The 18,689-nt window shown below is 42.2% G+C and overlaps 1 protein-coding gene across 1 annotated transcript in view; it reads left to right on the top strand.

The window, feature by feature from the left end:
- Positions 1 to 668: 668 nt before the first annotated feature.
- Positions 669 to 18,689, top strand: part of LOC111157587 (PWP1 homolog, endonuclein) — a 25,074-nt gene continuing 7,053 nt past the window's right edge. The window contains exons 1-8 of the mRNA XM_022519127.1: positions 669 to 883; positions 4,079 to 4,137; positions 4,268 to 4,452; positions 6,934 to 7,019; positions 7,118 to 7,214; positions 11,617 to 11,727; positions 12,556 to 12,686; positions 13,283 to 13,344. Of these exons, the coding sequence (XP_022374835.1) occupies positions 812 to 883; positions 4,079 to 4,137; positions 4,268 to 4,452; positions 6,934 to 7,019; positions 7,118 to 7,214; positions 11,617 to 11,727; positions 12,556 to 12,686; positions 13,283 to 13,344 (803 nt within the window). The 5' untranslated portion in view covers positions 669 to 811. The remainder of the gene's footprint in view (positions 884 to 4,078; positions 4,138 to 4,267; positions 4,453 to 6,933; positions 7,020 to 7,117; positions 7,215 to 11,616; positions 11,728 to 12,555; positions 12,687 to 13,282; positions 13,345 to 18,689) is intronic.

Genomic DNA, 18,689 nt, shown 5'->3' with positions numbered 1-18,689 from the left:
GTGGCCTCTTCCTATGTGCCCTTCTCGCAACATAGTGGCCTCGGGGTAGTCAAACTTTCTATTTTCATTTATTTATTTTTTTAAGTAGGCTCCGTGGAGCCCAACACACGCTTGAACTCCCTTGAAATGACAAAGCTATTTTGGAGAAAGCTTTATTTAAAAAAAAAAAAAAAATTTTTTTTTTTAAAGAGTTTACTTATTTATTTGACAGAGATCACAAGTAGGCAGAGAGGCAGGCAGAGAAAGAGGAGGAAGCAGGCTCCCCGCTGAGCAGAGAGTCCGATGTGGGGCTCGATCCCAGGACCCCAGGATCATGACCTGAGCGGAAGGCAGAGGCTTTAACCCACTGAGCCACCCAGGCACCCCTATTTTGGAGAAAGCTTTAAAAGAAGAAAACCACAAACCGCTACCATTTGTCAGCGAAGACTATGCAACTGCAGGCCAAATAAAGGTCTCTGACCGGTACAGCTCCAGTTTTATTTATTGCCTCCGTGAAGTCTGCAGAGACTGTCACAGGTGGGGCCGTCTGGAAAAGCCCATTCACATAAACCCACACAGCCCGGTCCACCCCCGCGTGGATTCCGGGCCTGCGGTTTCTGCTTCCAACCCTTTTCCCACCCCTTTCCCGTCGGTCGCCCTGGAATGACGTCACAAGAAGGCGCGGAGACGCAGAAATCATCGCCTGCGCGTGCGCCGTGTGCAAGCAGCAGCCCCAGACTTGTCACAGAGCCTGGCGACCGCAGGGCGGCGGGGGTCCCAGTGCTGCTGCGGCCGAATCTGTAGCGTGAGGCGTCCTTGAGCTGAGGGGACCATGAACCGCAGTCGGCAGGTGACGTGCGTGGCCTGGGTCCGCTGCGGCGTGGCCAAAGAGACGCCAGACAAGGTAGGCCTGACCGCTCGGAGGTAGGGGGAGCGGCCTCTTCGCGGCATCCTCGTCCTGGCCCGCCTAGAGAACCTGGACCCGCTCCACGCGGCCTGGGCCTGGCTGGTGTGACTGGCCGGGGTGAGGCAGGCTTTGGCCTGATTGTGGTGAGGGGCCCTCCGGCTCCGAGTCGGGGGCCGCGCCCCCTCACGGTCTCTTCCCCCGAGTCCAGCCCACCCCCGAATTGGCGAGCACGTGGGCCTGGCGGGCGGGAAGGGGGCGGGGTGCTGCTCTCAGTGGGAAATCTCTCAACTTCTTACTGACAGCAGTGAGGCTTCACGCTCACTCTAGTGCGTGTTCAGGCATAGCGGGAAGAGGGAGCACAGGATAGTGGGAAACCACTTTCTACTCGTGTGCTTGGCATTCTGGGCAGGACGAGAGCTGTGGGGTAGAACAACTGGTATGGAGACTATGACGTCGTGAGGCTGGGCGCTGAATTAGGAATTTCTCGCAGTGATCCAAGTGAGATGTTGTGGCAGTGGGTGATGAGAGGTAAACCTGACACATTAAGAAGGAAAAAACCTGCAGAAGTTCGAGAATGAGTCAGTGGTAGAGGTGAAGATTATTTAAGTTGTTCAGCTGATATTTACTAAGTGCTTTCTGTGGGTTGGGCATTGTTCAGGGTCCAGGGGTAGGCATAAACAAAACAGAAAAATTCCCTGCCTTTATGGAGTTGACATGTGCATATATGTCCGTGGGAGTAAATGCTATGAATGGAAAGGGAGGGGGGACTGAATGTAATTGGGCCATTGATGACAGAGATGGGAAAAGTGATAGGAATGTAAGTGGCTGGGAGGTGAGGTTAACAGGAATGAGGGCTTGGAAGATTTAAATTCCACCAGGGGACAGACTGTGCTTGTTTTATTCACCAGTTTCTCCCGTGTTTGGCTCCAGTAGGTGCTCATTGCATATATATAGAGAGAGAAAGAATAGGGCCAGGAAATTATCTCAGTAGAAATTATTGAAGGAGGTAATAGTTGTTATTAAAAAGGGACATGTAACCTTTTAAAGACTATATGAGTTCCAGACATATCCACACACTGGAACCACTTGGGGAGCTTCAAAAAGTAGTGATGTCTGGGGCACCTCATGGGCTTCATTGGTGGAGCCTAGACTCTTTTTTTTTTTTTTTTTTTTTTTTTTAAAGATAAAGTGAGAGAGGGAACACAGGCAGGGGGAGTGGGAGAGGGAGTAGCAGACTCTCCACTGAACAGGGAGCCCAACGTGGGGCTCGATCCCAGAACCCTGGGATCATGACCTAAGCCAAAGGCAGATGCTTAACAGCTGAGCCACACAGGTGCCCCTCTTTTTTTTTTTTTTTTAAGATTTTATTTATTTATTTGAGAGAGAGCACATGAGCGAGGAGAAGGTCAGAGAGAGAAGCAGACTCTCCGTAGAGCTGGGAGTCCGATGCGGGACTCGATCCCGGGACTCCAGGATCATGACCTGAGCCGAAGGCATTTGTCCAACCAACTGAGCCACCCAGGCGTCCCGGTGGAGCCTAAGCTCTTGATCACAGGGTCATGAATTCAAGTGCCACACATCCGCCTGCCCCCATTGGGCTTGCAGCTTACTTTAAAAAAAAATACAGTGCCTGCGCCCCACTCCTGCATATTGTGATTTAATTGGTCTGGAGTGTGAGAAGATTCCCTCCCCCCACCACGTGATTTTAATTGCAGACAAGTTTGGTAACCACTCCTTGAAGAGTTTGCGTTTATTCTACAAAATCAAAATAGGAAGAAGAGATTATTCTACAAAATCCCAGAAAAACTGAGATCAGTGAGAGTAATTAGAAAAATAAATATCTTTTTTTTTAAGATTTTATTTATTTATTTGACAGACAAAGATCACAAGTAGGCAGAGAGGCAGGCAGAGAGGCAGGCAGAGAGAGAGGAGGAAGCAGGCTCCCCGCTGAGCAGAGAGCCTGATGCGGGGCTCGATCCCAGGACCCTGAGATCATGACCTGCGCATCAGGCTCTCTGCTCAGCGGGGAGCCTGATGCGGGGCTCGATCCCAGGACCCTGAGATCATGACCTGAGCTGAAGGCAGAGGCTTAACCCACTGAGCCACCCAGGTGCCCCGAAAAATCAGTATCTTAAAAAAAAATCTTTTAATTAATTTTAAAAGCCTTTAATTTCTGGAACAATGAATGTCCTCCCTCAGGAGGATTTCCATATTACTAGAGATGTTTAGTGCAAACTGAGTGATTGACTGAGTCATCGTCTATCATCAAGCATCCATCCCTACCAGGGGCTGAGCACTGAGTTATGTGTGTAAACACAGAACAAGAAGTTGATTTCTGTCTTCAGTGAGTTTACAGTTTCGCAATAATGGGATGTTTTAAAAGGTATTAAAGCATTGATTAGATGAAAGAATGCCAGTTTTGAAATAAAGAGAAGATTCCAATGATCCTTTTGAACAGGATTTCCCAAGTGGAGAGTCTTAAAGGCAGCTGGAAAGATGGAAGGGGGGGGGGGCGGGTGGGTGGCTCAGGAGGTTATGCATCTGACTCTTGATTTTGGCTCAGGTCACGATCTCAGGGTCGTGAGATCAAGAGTCCTGCAGGGAGTCTGCAAAAAAAAAAAAAAAAAGGAAAGAAAGAAAGATGCAACTGGAGTCTGGGGGCGCTAGAGAAGGATGAGTTAGGGGTAATCAGTTCCGAGGTGATAGTTTTAGTCTTCAGAATGAATGACCTTTGCAAGGAAGTGACAGCGTGTGACTCATAATGACTATTTGGCAGTGAGAACCAGGAAAAGAGCAGGCGACCAAGGCAGGGGTAATTTATTTAGGAATACTCACAGGGGAAATGAGAAGTAGCCAAGAAATCAGAATAGTTGAAAGAAAATGAGATGGACTGTCACAGAAGCCAGTTTATACAAATTAGTCTTTTCTGAAAACTCTGGGAGGAAGTAGACTGAGCTGCGTTTTTTCGGTTTTTGTTTTTTGTTTTTTAACAGTTTCAGGTGGGAAATGGATTTAATTATAAAGACCTGTGAAAATCCCATTTATGGTAAATTTAGGGAGTCTGGATTAAAGTTTGATTCTTGATATTTTTTTGAAGTTATATTTTACATTAGTTTGCAAACTTCTTTTTAACTCAGAGATTTATAAAGATTTCCTTAACTGTATGGTAATGAAATGTTTGCTCTCTTATAGGTAGAACTTAGTAAAGAAGAAGTAAAACGTCTCATTGCTGAAGCTAAGGAAAAATTACAGTAAGTTTAGGATTGTTGATGTCTAAAGTCAAGTCCAGATGAAATGTAAATTTCAAACAGTGATGATGAGGTGGTCTTATTGTCAGATGGTACCATTTGGGTGATTTCTCTTTTTTGTTCCTTGGCACAGAGAAGAAGGTGGCAGTGACGAAGAGGAGACAGGCGATCCTTCAGAAGATGGCATGCAGAGTGCACGTACCCAGGCACGACCAAGGGAGCCCCTGGAAGATGGCGACCCAGAGGATGACAGGACGCTGGATGATGATGAGCTGGCTGAATACGACTTAGATAAATATGATGAGGAAGGTGACCCAGGTTAGAGTTCACTTACTTCTGGTTTTTAATCACAGGCTCAGTGTATTAGATCATGCTTCTGCTGTTTCAGAGCTTTTGTTGTCCTTTATACTGGTCAAATAATCTGGCTCAAGTCCAAGGCAGATAACATGTTTCCTAAACTAGTTGAAGAAATTAGCTAACCTACTAAACTAAGACGTAAAAAAGCATAGTATTGTATATTTTATTGCAAGTGGTGGGTATGATCTGTAATTCAAGTTGGGGGATGGGTAAAGGGGAGTGGGAGATACAGGCTTCCAGTTACAGAATGAGTAAGTCTTGGGGATGAAAGCTACAGTATAGGGAATATAGTCAGAGATGCTGTGATCGCGCTCTGTGGTGACGGTTGCTACACCTGTGAGCGTGGCATGATGCATAGGAGATTAACACTGCGTTGTACACTTGAAACTAATACTGTGTTTCAGCTGTACCCAAATGAAAAAAAAAATCTGTAACTTGTGTCTCTTTGCAATAGTGAGAGAGGGGTTATTACCCCCATTTTGCAAAGAAAACTGAGGCTTACAAAGATGAAATGACTTTGCCAGGGCCACACAGTGCTGGACAGTGGAGCTGAGGGTTGAACATTCTGTTGCTGCAAAGCCTTTACTCTTAGAGTACACTTCATTAGATGCAGAGAATAGTTCTTTCCATTGGACTCTGAGTTGTGCACACCTACACTTGTGACCATCCTGCTAGGACAGATGCCATGGGAATACAGAGAAAGGAAGAGCTAACCCAGCCTGGAGAAATGGCATTCAGAAACGGCTTCTTGGGGCACCTGGGTGGTTCATTCCATTAAGCATCTGACTTCAGCTAAGGTCATGAGCTCAATGTCCTGGGATCATGCTCTGTGTCAGGCTCCCCGCCCAGCAGGGAGTCTGCTTGTCTCTTTCCCTCTGCCTCTCCCCCTGCTCATGCTCTCTTTCTCTCTCTCAAATAAATAAAAAAAAAAAAAAAAATCACTTCTTAATAATCTCCACACTGTGTGGATTATTGGCTTTCTCATCTAGTTGAAATTCCCATCTCTGTTGTTTATTAGATGTTTAAGACAGATTAGTCCTGTCTCCTGAAAGTAGCTTTCCCTAACAATTAGAGTATATTTCTTTCCTGAGTTTTATGTTATTTGGGTTCTACTCTAGGTCACCCTTGCAGATTCGCCATAGGAGAATTCTAATTTGAGATAAGTTTAGTGAGAAAGGCATAATAGCATCTCTTTCAGAGTCCTATAGCAAATTAGCATATAAGCAGTTCTTTTTTTTTTTTTTTTTTTAAGGATTTTTATTTTATTTATTTGACAGAGATCACAAGTAGGCAGAAAGGCAGGCAGAGAAAGAGGAAGGGAAGCAGGCTCCCTGCCAAGCAGAGAGTGAAGTGGGGCTCAATCCCAGGACCCTGGGATCATGAACTGAGCCGAAGGCAGAGGCTTTAACCCACTGAGCCACTCAGGCGCCCCACATATAAGCGGTTCTAATCTTGCAATAGAATAACCAATTTAACTTTGTGAAGCCCATCTTTTTTTTTTTTAAGATTTTATTTATTTATTCGACAGAGAGATCACAAGTAGGCAGAGCAGCAGGCAGAAAGAGAGGGGGGGAAGCAGGCTCCCTGCTGAGCAGAGAGCCTGATGTGGGACTCAATTCCTGGACCCTGAGATCATGACCTAAGCCAAAAGCAGAGGCTTAACCCACTGAGCCACCCAGGTGCCCCGACCCATCATTCTTATTTGATTTGACCAGGCAGCCCTTATTCTGCATCGATTCCAGTGTCGTAGGATAGTTTTCTGTCTTTTTAATAATAAGTACACTTTTTTTGTTGTTTTTTTTTAATTTACGAGGAGCAAGGAGGGACAGAGGGAGAGAGAATCTTAAGCAGGCTCCCTGTCCAGCACGGAGCCCGACTCAGGGCTTGATCTCAACCCTGAGATCACAATCTGAGCTGAAATCAAGAGTCAGACATTTAACTGACCAAACCGTCTGGGTGCCCCATAACTATACTTTTAATAATGACTATAAGGAGCCAGTTAGAAAATCTGAGCAAAGTGCTAGTATTTTCTAAGAGAGAGCTTTACAGTTTAATTTTAGTGGAACATTGTGAAGACCAAGACTATCAAGCATGCATTCCAGTATAAATGGTTTTTTTTTTTTTTTAAAGATTTATTCATTAGAGAGCATATGTGTTGAGGGGAGAGGGAGAGGCTTAAGCAGACTCCCTGCTGAGCACGGAGTCTGATACAGACCCTGAGACCATGACCTGTGCCGAAACCTAGAGTCAGACACATAACTGACTGTACCCCCCGCCACGTCCCCCTATAAATGGCGTTTAAATTCCTGTTTATTATCCAGTATTTCCTTTCCCACCTGTGGATGATCCAGTTAGTTATGAAACAGATAGTTGGAGCTAAGACGGGATACCTTAGGAAAATGCTTTTGTCGAAATGACTGTTCAATTTATGAATTCTTACAGATACTGAAACTCTCGGTGAATCTCTCTTGGGTCTTACAGTCTATGGAAGTAATGATCAAGATCCTTATGTTACTCTGAAAGATACGGTAAATATTTACGTGGCTTTTCTAATTATGCTTCTTAAGTGTTTGGAAAACCTTACCAAATATCTGCTTCTAGTTAATGACTTATTCTCTCCACTTAGGAGCAATATGAACGTGAAGATTTCTTGATCAAGCCCAGTGACAATCTGATCGTTTGTGGCAGAGCTGAACAAGACCAGTGCAATTTAGAGGTCCACGGTAAGTGGGAGACAGTCCTTGGGGAAAGGTTCTCTAAGATGGAAATAATCACTATAATAGCTACTATTGTGAATTTTCAGGCACAGTTCCTGGTGGATCTTATTTAAGTTACATGGTTAATTATATACAGTCCGTAGATACGCTGGTCGTTGTGCCTGGGCATGTGTGGTCTGGTATGTCGCTCGTACATGACTTATTTATGGAAATAGGTCTCCTGGTGTGTGTGTGTGCGTGCAGGTTTAGTATTTTTTCGAACATTTTTGCCAGTTTTTCACTCTCCCTCTCTCCACATTGGAGAAAACTTAGAAGGAAAGCCATATAAAAATACAGGAAACAATTACAGTCCTGTTACCGTGAGGTAACTTGTTGCCCTGACTTTTTACTCCAGTCTCTTTTCTGCGTACTTTTTCTTTACGTGGTGAAGATTATACTCAATAGACAGGTTTTTATTCTGCTTTTTCCCACAGTCCTTTCACATATTTCCCCTGCATTTCTTCACAAAAACTCAATGCAAGGGCTTCCATTCCTCTAGTCTCCTTTCCCAGTTCAAGGAATATTTGCACCACAGCCGGAGGTGAATGCTTTGAATCTGCAGTGGGCACTGATTTGAATTTTTCTTTTTCATTTGGATTTTTAAATCAGATGTATTTAATGTTGATATTTATTATGTCAACAAACATTAATTGAATAACTGTTTTCTAAAAAAATAGACCTTCAAGACATCTACAGTATTCTGCCTCTAGATTTTCCCTTCTGTTTTTCTTGTCCCTTCTCCTGTGCACATCCTCAGACATGTCTGTCCTTACTCAACAATCTTCTAATCATCTGTCTTTAAAATTTGAAGCTTTAAAGATATTAAGCTAAGGCCTTTTGCTATAGAAACACAGTTGCATAGCTTGAAAATTAAAATCTTTATGTTTAAATTTTTTTTTTTTTTTTTTTTTAATTTTTTTTTTTTTTTTTTTTTACATCTTCTAGGTTACTTTGTCACTTACTCCATTTCGTAGCTTGGATCTTTGGAAATCCTCACAATCCTTAAGACTGCCTTCAGGAAGTCTGTGGATTAGGCCATTTTGATCCCTGGCCCATTGTGGATCTATTTATAAAATGAAAAGGCTTTAAATAGCAGAAACGTCAGTGCAAAGTTATTCTTCTAATGATCTTTGAACTTTTTACATATTTCAAATAAAAACCATGTGGCAAAATTTTTAAAAAACCAATTCTAGAGGTACCTGGGTGGCCAGTGGGTTAGGCCTCTGCCTTCGGCTTGGGTCGTGATCTCGGGGTCCTGGGATGGAGCCCCGCGTTGGGCTCTCTGCTCGGCAGGAAGCCTGCTTCCCCCTCTCTCTGCCTGCCTCTCTGCCTACTTATGATTTCTCTCTTTCGCTCTCTGTCAAATAAATAAATAAAATCTTTACCAAAAAAACCCAAACAAACAAAACAATTCTAGGGGTGCCTGGGTGGCTCAGTGAATTAAGCCTCTGCCTTTGGCTCAGGTCATGGTCTCAGAGTCCTGGGATCGAGCCCCACATCCAGCTCTCTGCTCAGCAGGGGGCCTGCTTCTACCCACCGCCACCTGCCTCTCTACCTATTTATGATCTCTTTCTGTCAAATAAATAAATAAATTCTTTAAAAAAAGTTCGAATTTCAAAAATCGAAACTCTGTTTGCCATTGATTTTTGTACATTTTCCTTTTAGAGCTTACTGGAGTCATTCCTTTGTATTTAGTGAGTATTGGAGAGGGGTTAAGAAGTTAAAGCAGTGGTAGTCCTACTTCTTTAGTCTAATCGACATCATTAAAGAGACCCTTGGATCTGATGTGGATCTCCAAATTATTTAGCATATCTCTAGGCAAGAATAAATTCAAAATTGCACTCAAAAGCTGATCTGAATGTTGATTTGACATGGATAAAAGGAGATTATTTTACAGCTTCATCATCATTTTTTTTTTTTAAGATTTAATTTATTTATTTGACAGAGAGAGAGAGAAAGAGATCACAAGCAGGCAGAGAGGCAGGCAGAGAGTGGTGGGGGAAGCAGGCTCCCTGCCGAGCAGAGAGCCTGATGTGGGGCTCGATCCCATGACTCTGGGATCATGACCTGAGCCGAAGGCAGAGGCTTAATCCACTGAGCCACCCAGGTGCCCCTTCATCATCATATTTATCTAAAATGTTAGCTGAGTACTTTGACCATAGTTGAGGTTCTCGCAGGACCACAGGTTTTCCATTTTAAATATTCGTCATGAAGTGATAGGATAGAACGTGACTTGGAATCTGCTGATCCAGGATCTAACCCAAATGCAGAGGTTTGAGGAATTTTTGAAAAGTTTTTATTTAAATTCCAGCTAGTGAACATACAGTGTAATATTAGTTTCGGGTGTACACTACAGTGATTCAGCACCTCCATGCATCACCGGGGCTCCTCACAGCAATTGCCCTCCTTCGTCCCCATCACCTGTTGCTCCCAGCACCCACCCACCTCCATTCTGGTGACCATCAGTTCTCCACAGTTAAGGGTCTGTTTCTTGGTTTACAGTCTCTCTCTCTCTCTCTTTATTCCTGTTGCTTGTTTTGTTTCTTAAATTCCACATGTAAGTGAAATCATATGGTAATTGTCTTTCTCTGACTTATTTAGTGGGATACTCTCTAGCTCTATCCATATCCTCGCAAATGGCAAGATTTCATTCTTCTTTATGGCTGAGTAATATTCCTGTGTGTGTGTGTGTGTGTGTGTGTGTGTGTGTGTGTGTACACACACACACCACATCTTTACCCATTCATCAGTCAATGGACATTTGGGCTCTTTCCATAATTTGATTGTTGTAGATAATGTATAAATATAAACATCGGGGTCCATGTACCCCTTTACATTCATACTTTTGTATTCTTTGGGTAAATACCTAGTAGTGTGATTGCTGGATTGTAGGGTAGTTCTGTTTTTAACTCTCTGAGGAACCCCTGTATTGTTTTCTAGACTGGCTGCACCGGTTTACATCTCCACAAGCAGGGTTAGAGGAGGGTTCCCCTTTCTCCACATCCTTGCCAGCATCTACTGTTTCTTGTGTTGTTGGTTTTAGCCATTCTGACAGGTGCGAAGCGGTCTCTCCTTTTAGTTTTGATTTATATTTCCCTGATCAATGATGTGGAGCATCTTTCCATGTGTCTGTTGGCCATCTGTAGGTCTTCTTTGTAAAAATGTCTGTTCATGTCTGTCCATTTTTAAATTGGATTATTTATTTTTTGGTGTTGAGTTTTATAGGTTCTTTATATATTTTGGATACTGACCCTTCATTAGATATGTCATTTGCAAATATCTGCTCCCATTCTGTAGGTTGCCATTTAGTTTTGTTGATTGTTTTGTTCTCTGTGCAGAAGATTCTAATTTTGATGTAGCCTCTACGTAGTTTATTTTTACTTTTGTTTCCCTTGCCTCAGAAAACATATATAGAAAGTGGTCTGAGGAATTTCTTTAAAAAATTCTTAGCCTCTCTTAACTTTGCTTCTTTCTAATAAAAAGCATATTGGGGGGACGCCTGGGTGGCTCAGTTGGTTGAGCGGCTGCCTTCGGCTCAGGTCATGATCCCAGCGTCCTGAGATCGAGTCCCACATCGGGCTCCTTGCTTGGCAGGGAGCCTGCTTCTCCCTCTGCCTCTACCTGCCACTCTGTCTGCCTGTGCTCGCTCTTGCTTCTCTATGTCAAATAAATAAATAAAATATTTAAAAAAAAAAAAAAAAAAGCATATTGGGGAGCGAATTTCTGATTGTTTGGGCTGTTTTATCAGTGTTTCGTTGCATAATTTTTGAAAGACTTCTTAGTCATTGATTTTAACAATATCTTTGCTCCTTAACATTATAACTCTGAATGATAAAGAGCCAGTTGTTTTAGTTGTCGTATTCCGAAAGTGTTCTCAAGAGCTTTATTTACATTGTTGATCTTTAAATACTAAAGCAGTAATTCTTGACAAGCATTTAGATTTCTAAATGTGAGTTATTTCTCTCCAGCGCTATTTTTTATTTATTCTTATAGCCAGATAGACCTTTAAAAGATAATAATCAAATGCTCCCTATGGATCCCTTATGAGCATTTGTTTTCTGTAGTGGGTGGACTGGAGATAGGATTGTTCTAACCAGTGCACATGCCGATGGGGGCGTTCAGGCAAATGTCAGTTCTTTGCCACTGTTCCTGTTCCTTTGGAGCACACCAGGTGATAGGAATATATGAGACCTGCAGAATTTTGCTGAGCAGTAACACCTTGGGAGGCTCCTTTTGATGCCATCAGATGTGTCTCACTTTAAGCACACGGGCTTCTGTAGGTTTAACAGGGAGAGTGTATCCTTTTCAGTGGGATGTGATTTCTTATTCTGACGCAATAAAGTCTCATCCCAATGTTTTATATTTTCAGTTTATAATCAGGAAGAAGATTCCTTTTATGTGCATCATGATATACTGCTGTCTGCATACCCTCTCAGCGTGGAATGGCTGAATTTTGATCCCAGTCCAGATGATTCTACAGGTAATTAGAAAAGCTAAGATGGCTCAGGGGTTCCTAGTCCTGTATGTTATTTCTAGCCACATAAGTTATGTATTCTGTATGAATGTTTTCAGAATTGTTGATTTTTAAATGAAATTGTTATTTTATGAAGTTACATTGTTAGTTCTTAAAACACAATCACGTAATTGTTTTGAGTCTGTGTGTCTTCAGACGTCAGATAAAGAACTGCTACTGCTGTAGGCAGAAGAACAGGCTAACAGCATTAGGAGCTGCAAAACGGTGTGAAGTAAACCCAGTAGAAAGTAGCACGGCCCAAGAGTTTGGCGGCATGACCTTTCTTAGAAAACTTCAAGTAAAACCAGACTGAAGAGAGAGTCGGTTCTTGTGTTAGTTGCCATAGCCCCAGCTGCACACTGCTAGTTGCCCCATCCTGCTTCTTAAGAAAGGTAAAATCTGGTCCTGCTCAGCCTTAACGTCTCGTTTGCCGAGCTTATTCACATTCATGGTCTGATTCGGCCCCAGTTTTCACAACACTGGTGAAGGTGGAAGATGATTTTGTTCTTAGAACCTAAGTAGGGACCCTGGGGTCAAAAGGCTGAGCCCTTTTTATTCAAATTATGGTCCAAGGGCCAGCAGCACCGTACAGGCATCACCTGGGAGCTGGTCAGAGTGCTTATGTAGGGGTGCGCCCCAGCCCTCCTGAAACGGAATATACGTTTGAACGATATTCAGGTGACAACACATGGATGTGAAAGTTTGAGAGAAAGTGCTCTAAGATATCACTCAACCCACGGTGCAGTATTTTTCATTAGAAATGTTTCAAATCCAATACCTCACTTCCTCCTGTAGGAAATTATATTGCTGTGGGAAATATGACCCCCGTTATTGAAGTGTGGGACCTTGACATAGTGGACTCTTTAGAACCGGTCTTCACTCTTGGAAGTAAGCTATCGAAAAAGAAGAAAAAGAAAGGGAAGAAGGTAAACAAGTCAATAATTACTTAAACTCTCATGACAGAGTTTACTGGTGGGGTGGAGGCAGGAGAACATACAGTCTTTCAGTTAGACGCTTTGACAGAACAGGACAGATATTGTCCATAGTTGTGGTTTCAAAAGGCCCATCCAGGGAAGCATGGATCTCTGATTGCACAGAACGTCATCGGTACGTTATTCATCCTTCCCCAAACCACTTATTCTCGGGTTATGACCCTTTTTGATATAGTAACTGTTCACACTAATATGCTTCTTGGAATTTTTGAAAGAATTCTCTTTAGCCTTTAGTACGTTGAATTCTAAATATCATTGTATTAATTCCTGCAGCTTTTAAAACTTAACTTTGCGGTGGGGGTGGTTATTTGTAGAACTCTACTACCTAGATTAAGAACTGTTATAGTTTGTCTTCTGTAAGGAGTATTTATCCCGGATCCCTAAAGTAACAGAAGGCAAGGTGTTTCTTTAGGTCTTCAGGCAAGTTTGCTGAAGATCAAACAGTAATCTTAAGATTTAAAGAATCTTTCAAATTAAGATCAATTACAGGGGTCACTTTAATACAAAAAGTAATGAAACAATTATTACAGAGTTCCTCAGCAGAGGGGCATACCGACGCTGTCCTGGACCTTTCTTGGAATAAGCTGATCAGGTAAAAAATAACATTTGGAGGGTTGTTAGAGACTGTAACCACCGTCATCTTACCTCATGCCTACCCCTGTCTCCACGTCCTGTGTTGGGGTCTCTGTGTCTTCCTTTCCTTTCCTGCAGTGTATGCCACTTGAAGGCAAGGGCTTTGCCGTCTGTGTCCTCACAGCCCCCACATTACCTGCCAGCTCCAAGGTCTGTAGGGGCTCGGGCTCGTTACAGACTTGGTGACCAAGCGCCCTCCCAGCAGCACTGGGGAAAAAACTGCTTCATTGCCAGTGGTGCCAAATTGTGTTTCTTTTTATGGAAGACATTTCCCTCACTTCGTTTAATTTGCACAAAATCTCATCCAAATTTTTTTTCAATTGATAAAATATATGTAATATTTAACATTTGAACTATTTTTTAAGTGTATAGTTCAGTGGACATTGTTGTGCAGTGTCCAACTCCAGAACTTCTGTCATCTTCCAGAATTGAAAGCATGTATCCATTAAGTAATGACTCACCATTCTTGGCGCCCCCAGGCCCTGGTAACCTTTGTGTCTCTGTAAAATCCACTCCTGCAGTTACCTCATAAACGTAGAATTATATAGTATCGGCCCTTTGGTGACTGGCTTATTTCACTTAGCATGAGGTCCTCCGGGTCGTCGCATGTGGCAAGACTGCCTTTCTCAATGTCCGAATGACATTGCATTGTTCGGATCACCCACATTTTGTTTTTCCATCTGTCGGCGAACGCTTGGGTTGCTCCCACCTCCTGGCCGTTGTGAGCAGTGCTGCGGTTACGCACATTGATGTAAATAACGTGGGTGTACAAATATCCCAGCTTTCAGTTCTTTTGAGTGTCTCCCCAGAAGTGAAATTGCTGCTTCGTGTGGCAGTTCTGTGTTCACCATTTTGTGGAGCACTTTTCAGGTGCCTGTTGGCCCATTTGTGTTTATCTTTGGAGAAATGTCTTTCTAAGTCCTTTGCACATTTTTGAATTGAGGTTTTTGGTTTTTCACTGAGTTGTAGTTCTTTATATAGTCCAGATACAACCTCTCATCAGATACGCGATTTGCAAATATCTCCCCCCATCTGACGGATCACCTTTAACTCTTTCTATAGTGCCCTTTGACGCACAGAAGTTCTTAATTTTGATGTAGTCAATTTATTTTTACTTTTGTTGCCTGTGCGTTTAGTGTTCTATCCAACTAATCTTTGCCAGTTCCTTGTCATGAGGTTCTTACCTTGCGAGTTTTATAGTCTTAGCTCCTACATTTAGGTGTTTGGATCCATTCTGAGTTAAGTGTTGCGTACAGTCGAAGGTAAGAGTTCCACTTCCTTCTTTTACATGTGTCGCCTGCATATTCTTTATACTCATCCTTAAACAGCAGTTACCCCAGAAGGCCATTTTCCTAATAGCCTGGTTGGTTTGAGGGGCTTCTAAGGCAAGGAAGGTAAGCATCGGGTTGAGCTTACTTGAGGCGTAAGAACAAACTGGGTCACCCAAGGCCCATTTTCTCAACATCTCTGTTACACAGGATACTTTGTAATTGTGAGCCCTGTGAGGAGGGTCCCAGAGTGCTGGCTTACCGAGGGAGATCCTGTCTTCCTGTTTGCGTTCAGACCTCTTCAGAGTTAGAACCATTTGGTGAGGGGCACCTGGCTGGCTCATTCCGTAGCGTATGCGACTCTTGATCTCAGGGTTGTGAGTTCAAGCCCCACATTGGGTGTAGAGATTACTTAAAAATAAAATCTTTAAAAAAAATAAGTAAAGGTTAAATTCCTGGCCTCTAATCCCCTTAAGATTGAGTCACATCTGGAGCAAGGGCCCAAGAATCTGTTGTGTTGTTTTGTTTTTTAAAACTTCCCCAGGTTTTGGGCGCCTGGGTGGCTCAGTGGGTTAAAGCCTCTGCCTTCGGCTCGGGTCGTGATCTCAGGGTCCTGGGATCGAGGCCCGCATCGGGCTCTCTGCTCAGCAGGGAACCTGCTTCCTCCTCTCTGCCTACTTGTGATCTCTCTCTCTCTCTCTCTCTCTCTCTCTCTGTCTAAAAAAAAAAAAAAAAAAAATCTTAAAAAAAAAAAAAAAACTTCTCCAGGTTTTATCTGAATTGGGCCCGTTCTTAACTAATGGGCAGACAAATAAGAGATCGGAATGAGTGTGCCCTGCTTTTAGGAACCCAGTTGTTTATAAATCTGACCTGTCATGGTAATTATGTATACTAAATTCTTACATATAGTAGCTGTTAATTTGAGTAACTGAGTTTGTTCTGGCGGAACAATCCCTCATCACTTCCGGCTGATCCAGCAGTGCCTTTGCCCAGCCACAGCTCCCGAGCTCCGTGCGGACGCTGCCAGCACCAGTGCCCCTGCTGCTTCGTGACTGCAGGGCCACCCGTGTCTTTGCTCCTTAACTCCTCTACTTTCTCCATCTTATTACAGACCTTGGTTCTCCTTTCCCCTTTCTTTACTGAAAAGGTACAGAATGCTTTTAAATACTTGCCATACATGCCCTGGTGCACAGAAAAGTTTGGGATGTCGTGAAGAATAACATGTTGACCTTGTTCCTAGTTGGGGAAGTAAAATGCTCCCGGGACCAACATGCATGTTCTCTGCTCATTCATACTCTTATTGTTGTACTCTTCTTGGGAGTATAGCATTCGGGAGTTTGGGGGGCTGGTAATTTATTTTGAAGCCTGATACACTAAGAATTTTAATATGAAAGGAATCTCAGGTGTTGGGAGAAGGACTAGGATGAAAAATGTACCGTGAAATTTTAACTTTTTGCTGTTGGCAGGCATTGAATATAAACAAAATATTGGGAATTTAAGTAACATTAAATCTTTGACCCGCCGAGGACTTAAAACATTAATGACTTGTATATGGGACTTAATGGTAGAAATTTGAAATTCATTGATTAGAATGAAATAATATATATGATCCTCTAAGAGACCCTGCCTGTGTTACTGAAATGTGAGTTATAAAACAGAAAGCAGTTTGTATAATGGAAGTATTTCTTGAGGAAATAATACTCCAGAAATGGACCCATCAACATTTTATTTTAACAGCATATCAATTTTCTGGACAAATATTATGATCACTAATGACTTAATTCTATGTCAGAGCCATTTCAAATCAGATAGTGAAGAATGAGGTTCCAGGAATATCTATTTTTACAAAGAGGAAAGACAGGCAACTAACATTAATCAGGGACCTCCTGTATTCCGGTCACTCAGCCATGTACTTGAATAGTAACCCTTTGAAGCTGGTTGTAGCATTCTCATCGGCAGGCAAGGAAGTGAGACTGACTTCTAAGACCTATGATTAGTAAATGGCAGCACCAGGAATCCTTTTCAGGTTTTCTGGGCTCTGAGGCCTGTGTTCTCTTGTAGAATGACACTATTAGCACTTGCTCCCTAAGAGGTAGGCAAATTGTTTTTTCTTATTAATAGCATTTAATGCCTTTTTTTTTTTTTTTAAAGATTTTATTTATTTATTTGTCAGCGAGAGAGAGCAAGCACAGGCAGACAGAGTGGCAGGCAGAGGCAGAGGGAGAAGCAGGCTCCCTGCCAAGCAAGGAGCCTGATGTGGGACTCGATCCCAGGACGCTGGGATCATGACCCGAGCTGAAGGCAGCCACTTAACCAACTGAGCCACCCAGGCGTCCAATGCCCTTTTTTATTTAAAAAAAAAAAAAAAATCGAGATATAAAATCACATATCATGAAATTCAGTCTTTAACGTGTACAATTCAGCAACTTGGGGTGTATTCCCAAAATTGTACACCTGTCTCCACTGTCTAATTCCATAACATTTTCATCAGTCCAGAAAAGCAATCTGTACTATAAACGGTCATTCCTCCTCCTCCTGTCCTTCCAGCGCCAGGCAGCCACTAATCTTCTTTCTGTCTCCCTGGATTTGACTGTCTGGACATTCCTTCTTAGAAAAGGAATCATAAAATATGTGGCCTTCTGTGTCTGGATTCTGTCACTTTTGTATAATGTTTTCAAGGTCCATCCTGTTGGAGCATTAATTAGTACATCGTTCCTTTTTACTTGCTTGAATGGATATACGACATTTCATGTATCTGTTCACCAGTTAATAGACATTTTGTTTGTGTTTGTTTTTTGCCTATTTTGAATAATGCTACTGTAAATATTAGTGGACAGATTTTTGCACAGACCTGTTTTTATTTTCTAGGATCTATACCTAAGGAGTGTAATTTCTAGGCCATATGGTAGTGTCTATACCATTTCCATTCCCACCAGCATGGTAGCTGATTTTTCTGTTTTGCTAGCACTTACTATTTTTTGTCTTTTTCATTGTACCTGTCCTGTGAGTATGTAGTGGTATCCCATGTTTTCATTTTCATTTCCCTAATGAACAACTTTTCACATGCTCATTTGCTATTTATAGATCTTCTTTAGAGAAATGTCCATTCATATTCTTTGCCCATCTTCTGATTAGATTATCTTTTTATTATTTGAGAGTTCTTTATATATTCTAGAATCAAGTCCTTTATCAGATATGACTTACAAATAATTTTCTCCCATTCTGTGGTCTTTTCACTTTCTTGATGATCTCATTTACAATACAAAAGGTTTTCATGTTGGTGATGTCCAGTTCATTTATGTCTTTTGTTTCTAAGGCTTTTCATGTCATACCTAAGACATCATTGCCTAACCCAGGGTCACAAAGATTTATACCTGTTTTCTTCTGAGAGTTTAATACTTTTAGCTCTTACATTAGTAGGTCCATGATCTATTTTGAGGTCGTATGAGATAGAGGTCTAACTTCATTCTTTTACATGAGGATATCCAGTTGTCCCCGAGCCATTTGTTGATAATACTGTTCTTTTCTCCATTGAACAGTAAATAATCTTAACATCTTTGTCAGAAACAAATGACCATAAATTTGAGGATTTATTCTTCATTCTATTCTGTTAACTGGAATGTCTGTCCTTAAGCCAGTACGAAATTGTTAGGATTATTGTGGCTTTTCAGTCCATTTTGAAATCCATACTGTGAACTTTTCAGCTTTGCTCTCTTTTCCAAGATTATTTTGGCTGTTCTGAGTCCTTTACATTTCCCTATGAACTTTTTTTAAAGATTTATTTATTTTAGAGAAAGTACATGCAAGTAGGTGGGATAGAGGGAGGAAAATAAATCCCAAGCAGACTCACACCAAGTGCAGAGTCTGATGAGGGGCTCGATCCCATGACCCATGAGATCACAACCTGACCTAAAACCATATGTTGGATATGCAACCAGCTGAGCCACCCAGGCACCCCTCCATATGAATTTAAAACCAGCTTGTCCATTCTTTGCAAAAAAAAAAAAAAAAAAAAAAAAAAAAAAAAAAAAAAAAA

Source organism: Enhydra lutris, unplaced genomic scaffold (genome assembly GCF_002288905.1).
Source record: "Enhydra lutris kenyoni isolate GAN:26980312 unplaced genomic scaffold, ASM228890v2 scaffoldscaffold55, whole genome shotgun sequence".
NCBI lineage: Eukaryota > Metazoa > Chordata > Mammalia > Carnivora > Mustelidae > Enhydra > Enhydra lutris.
Note: the sequence above shows the minus strand (reverse complement) of the source record. Positions and strands in the feature narration are given on the sequence as shown.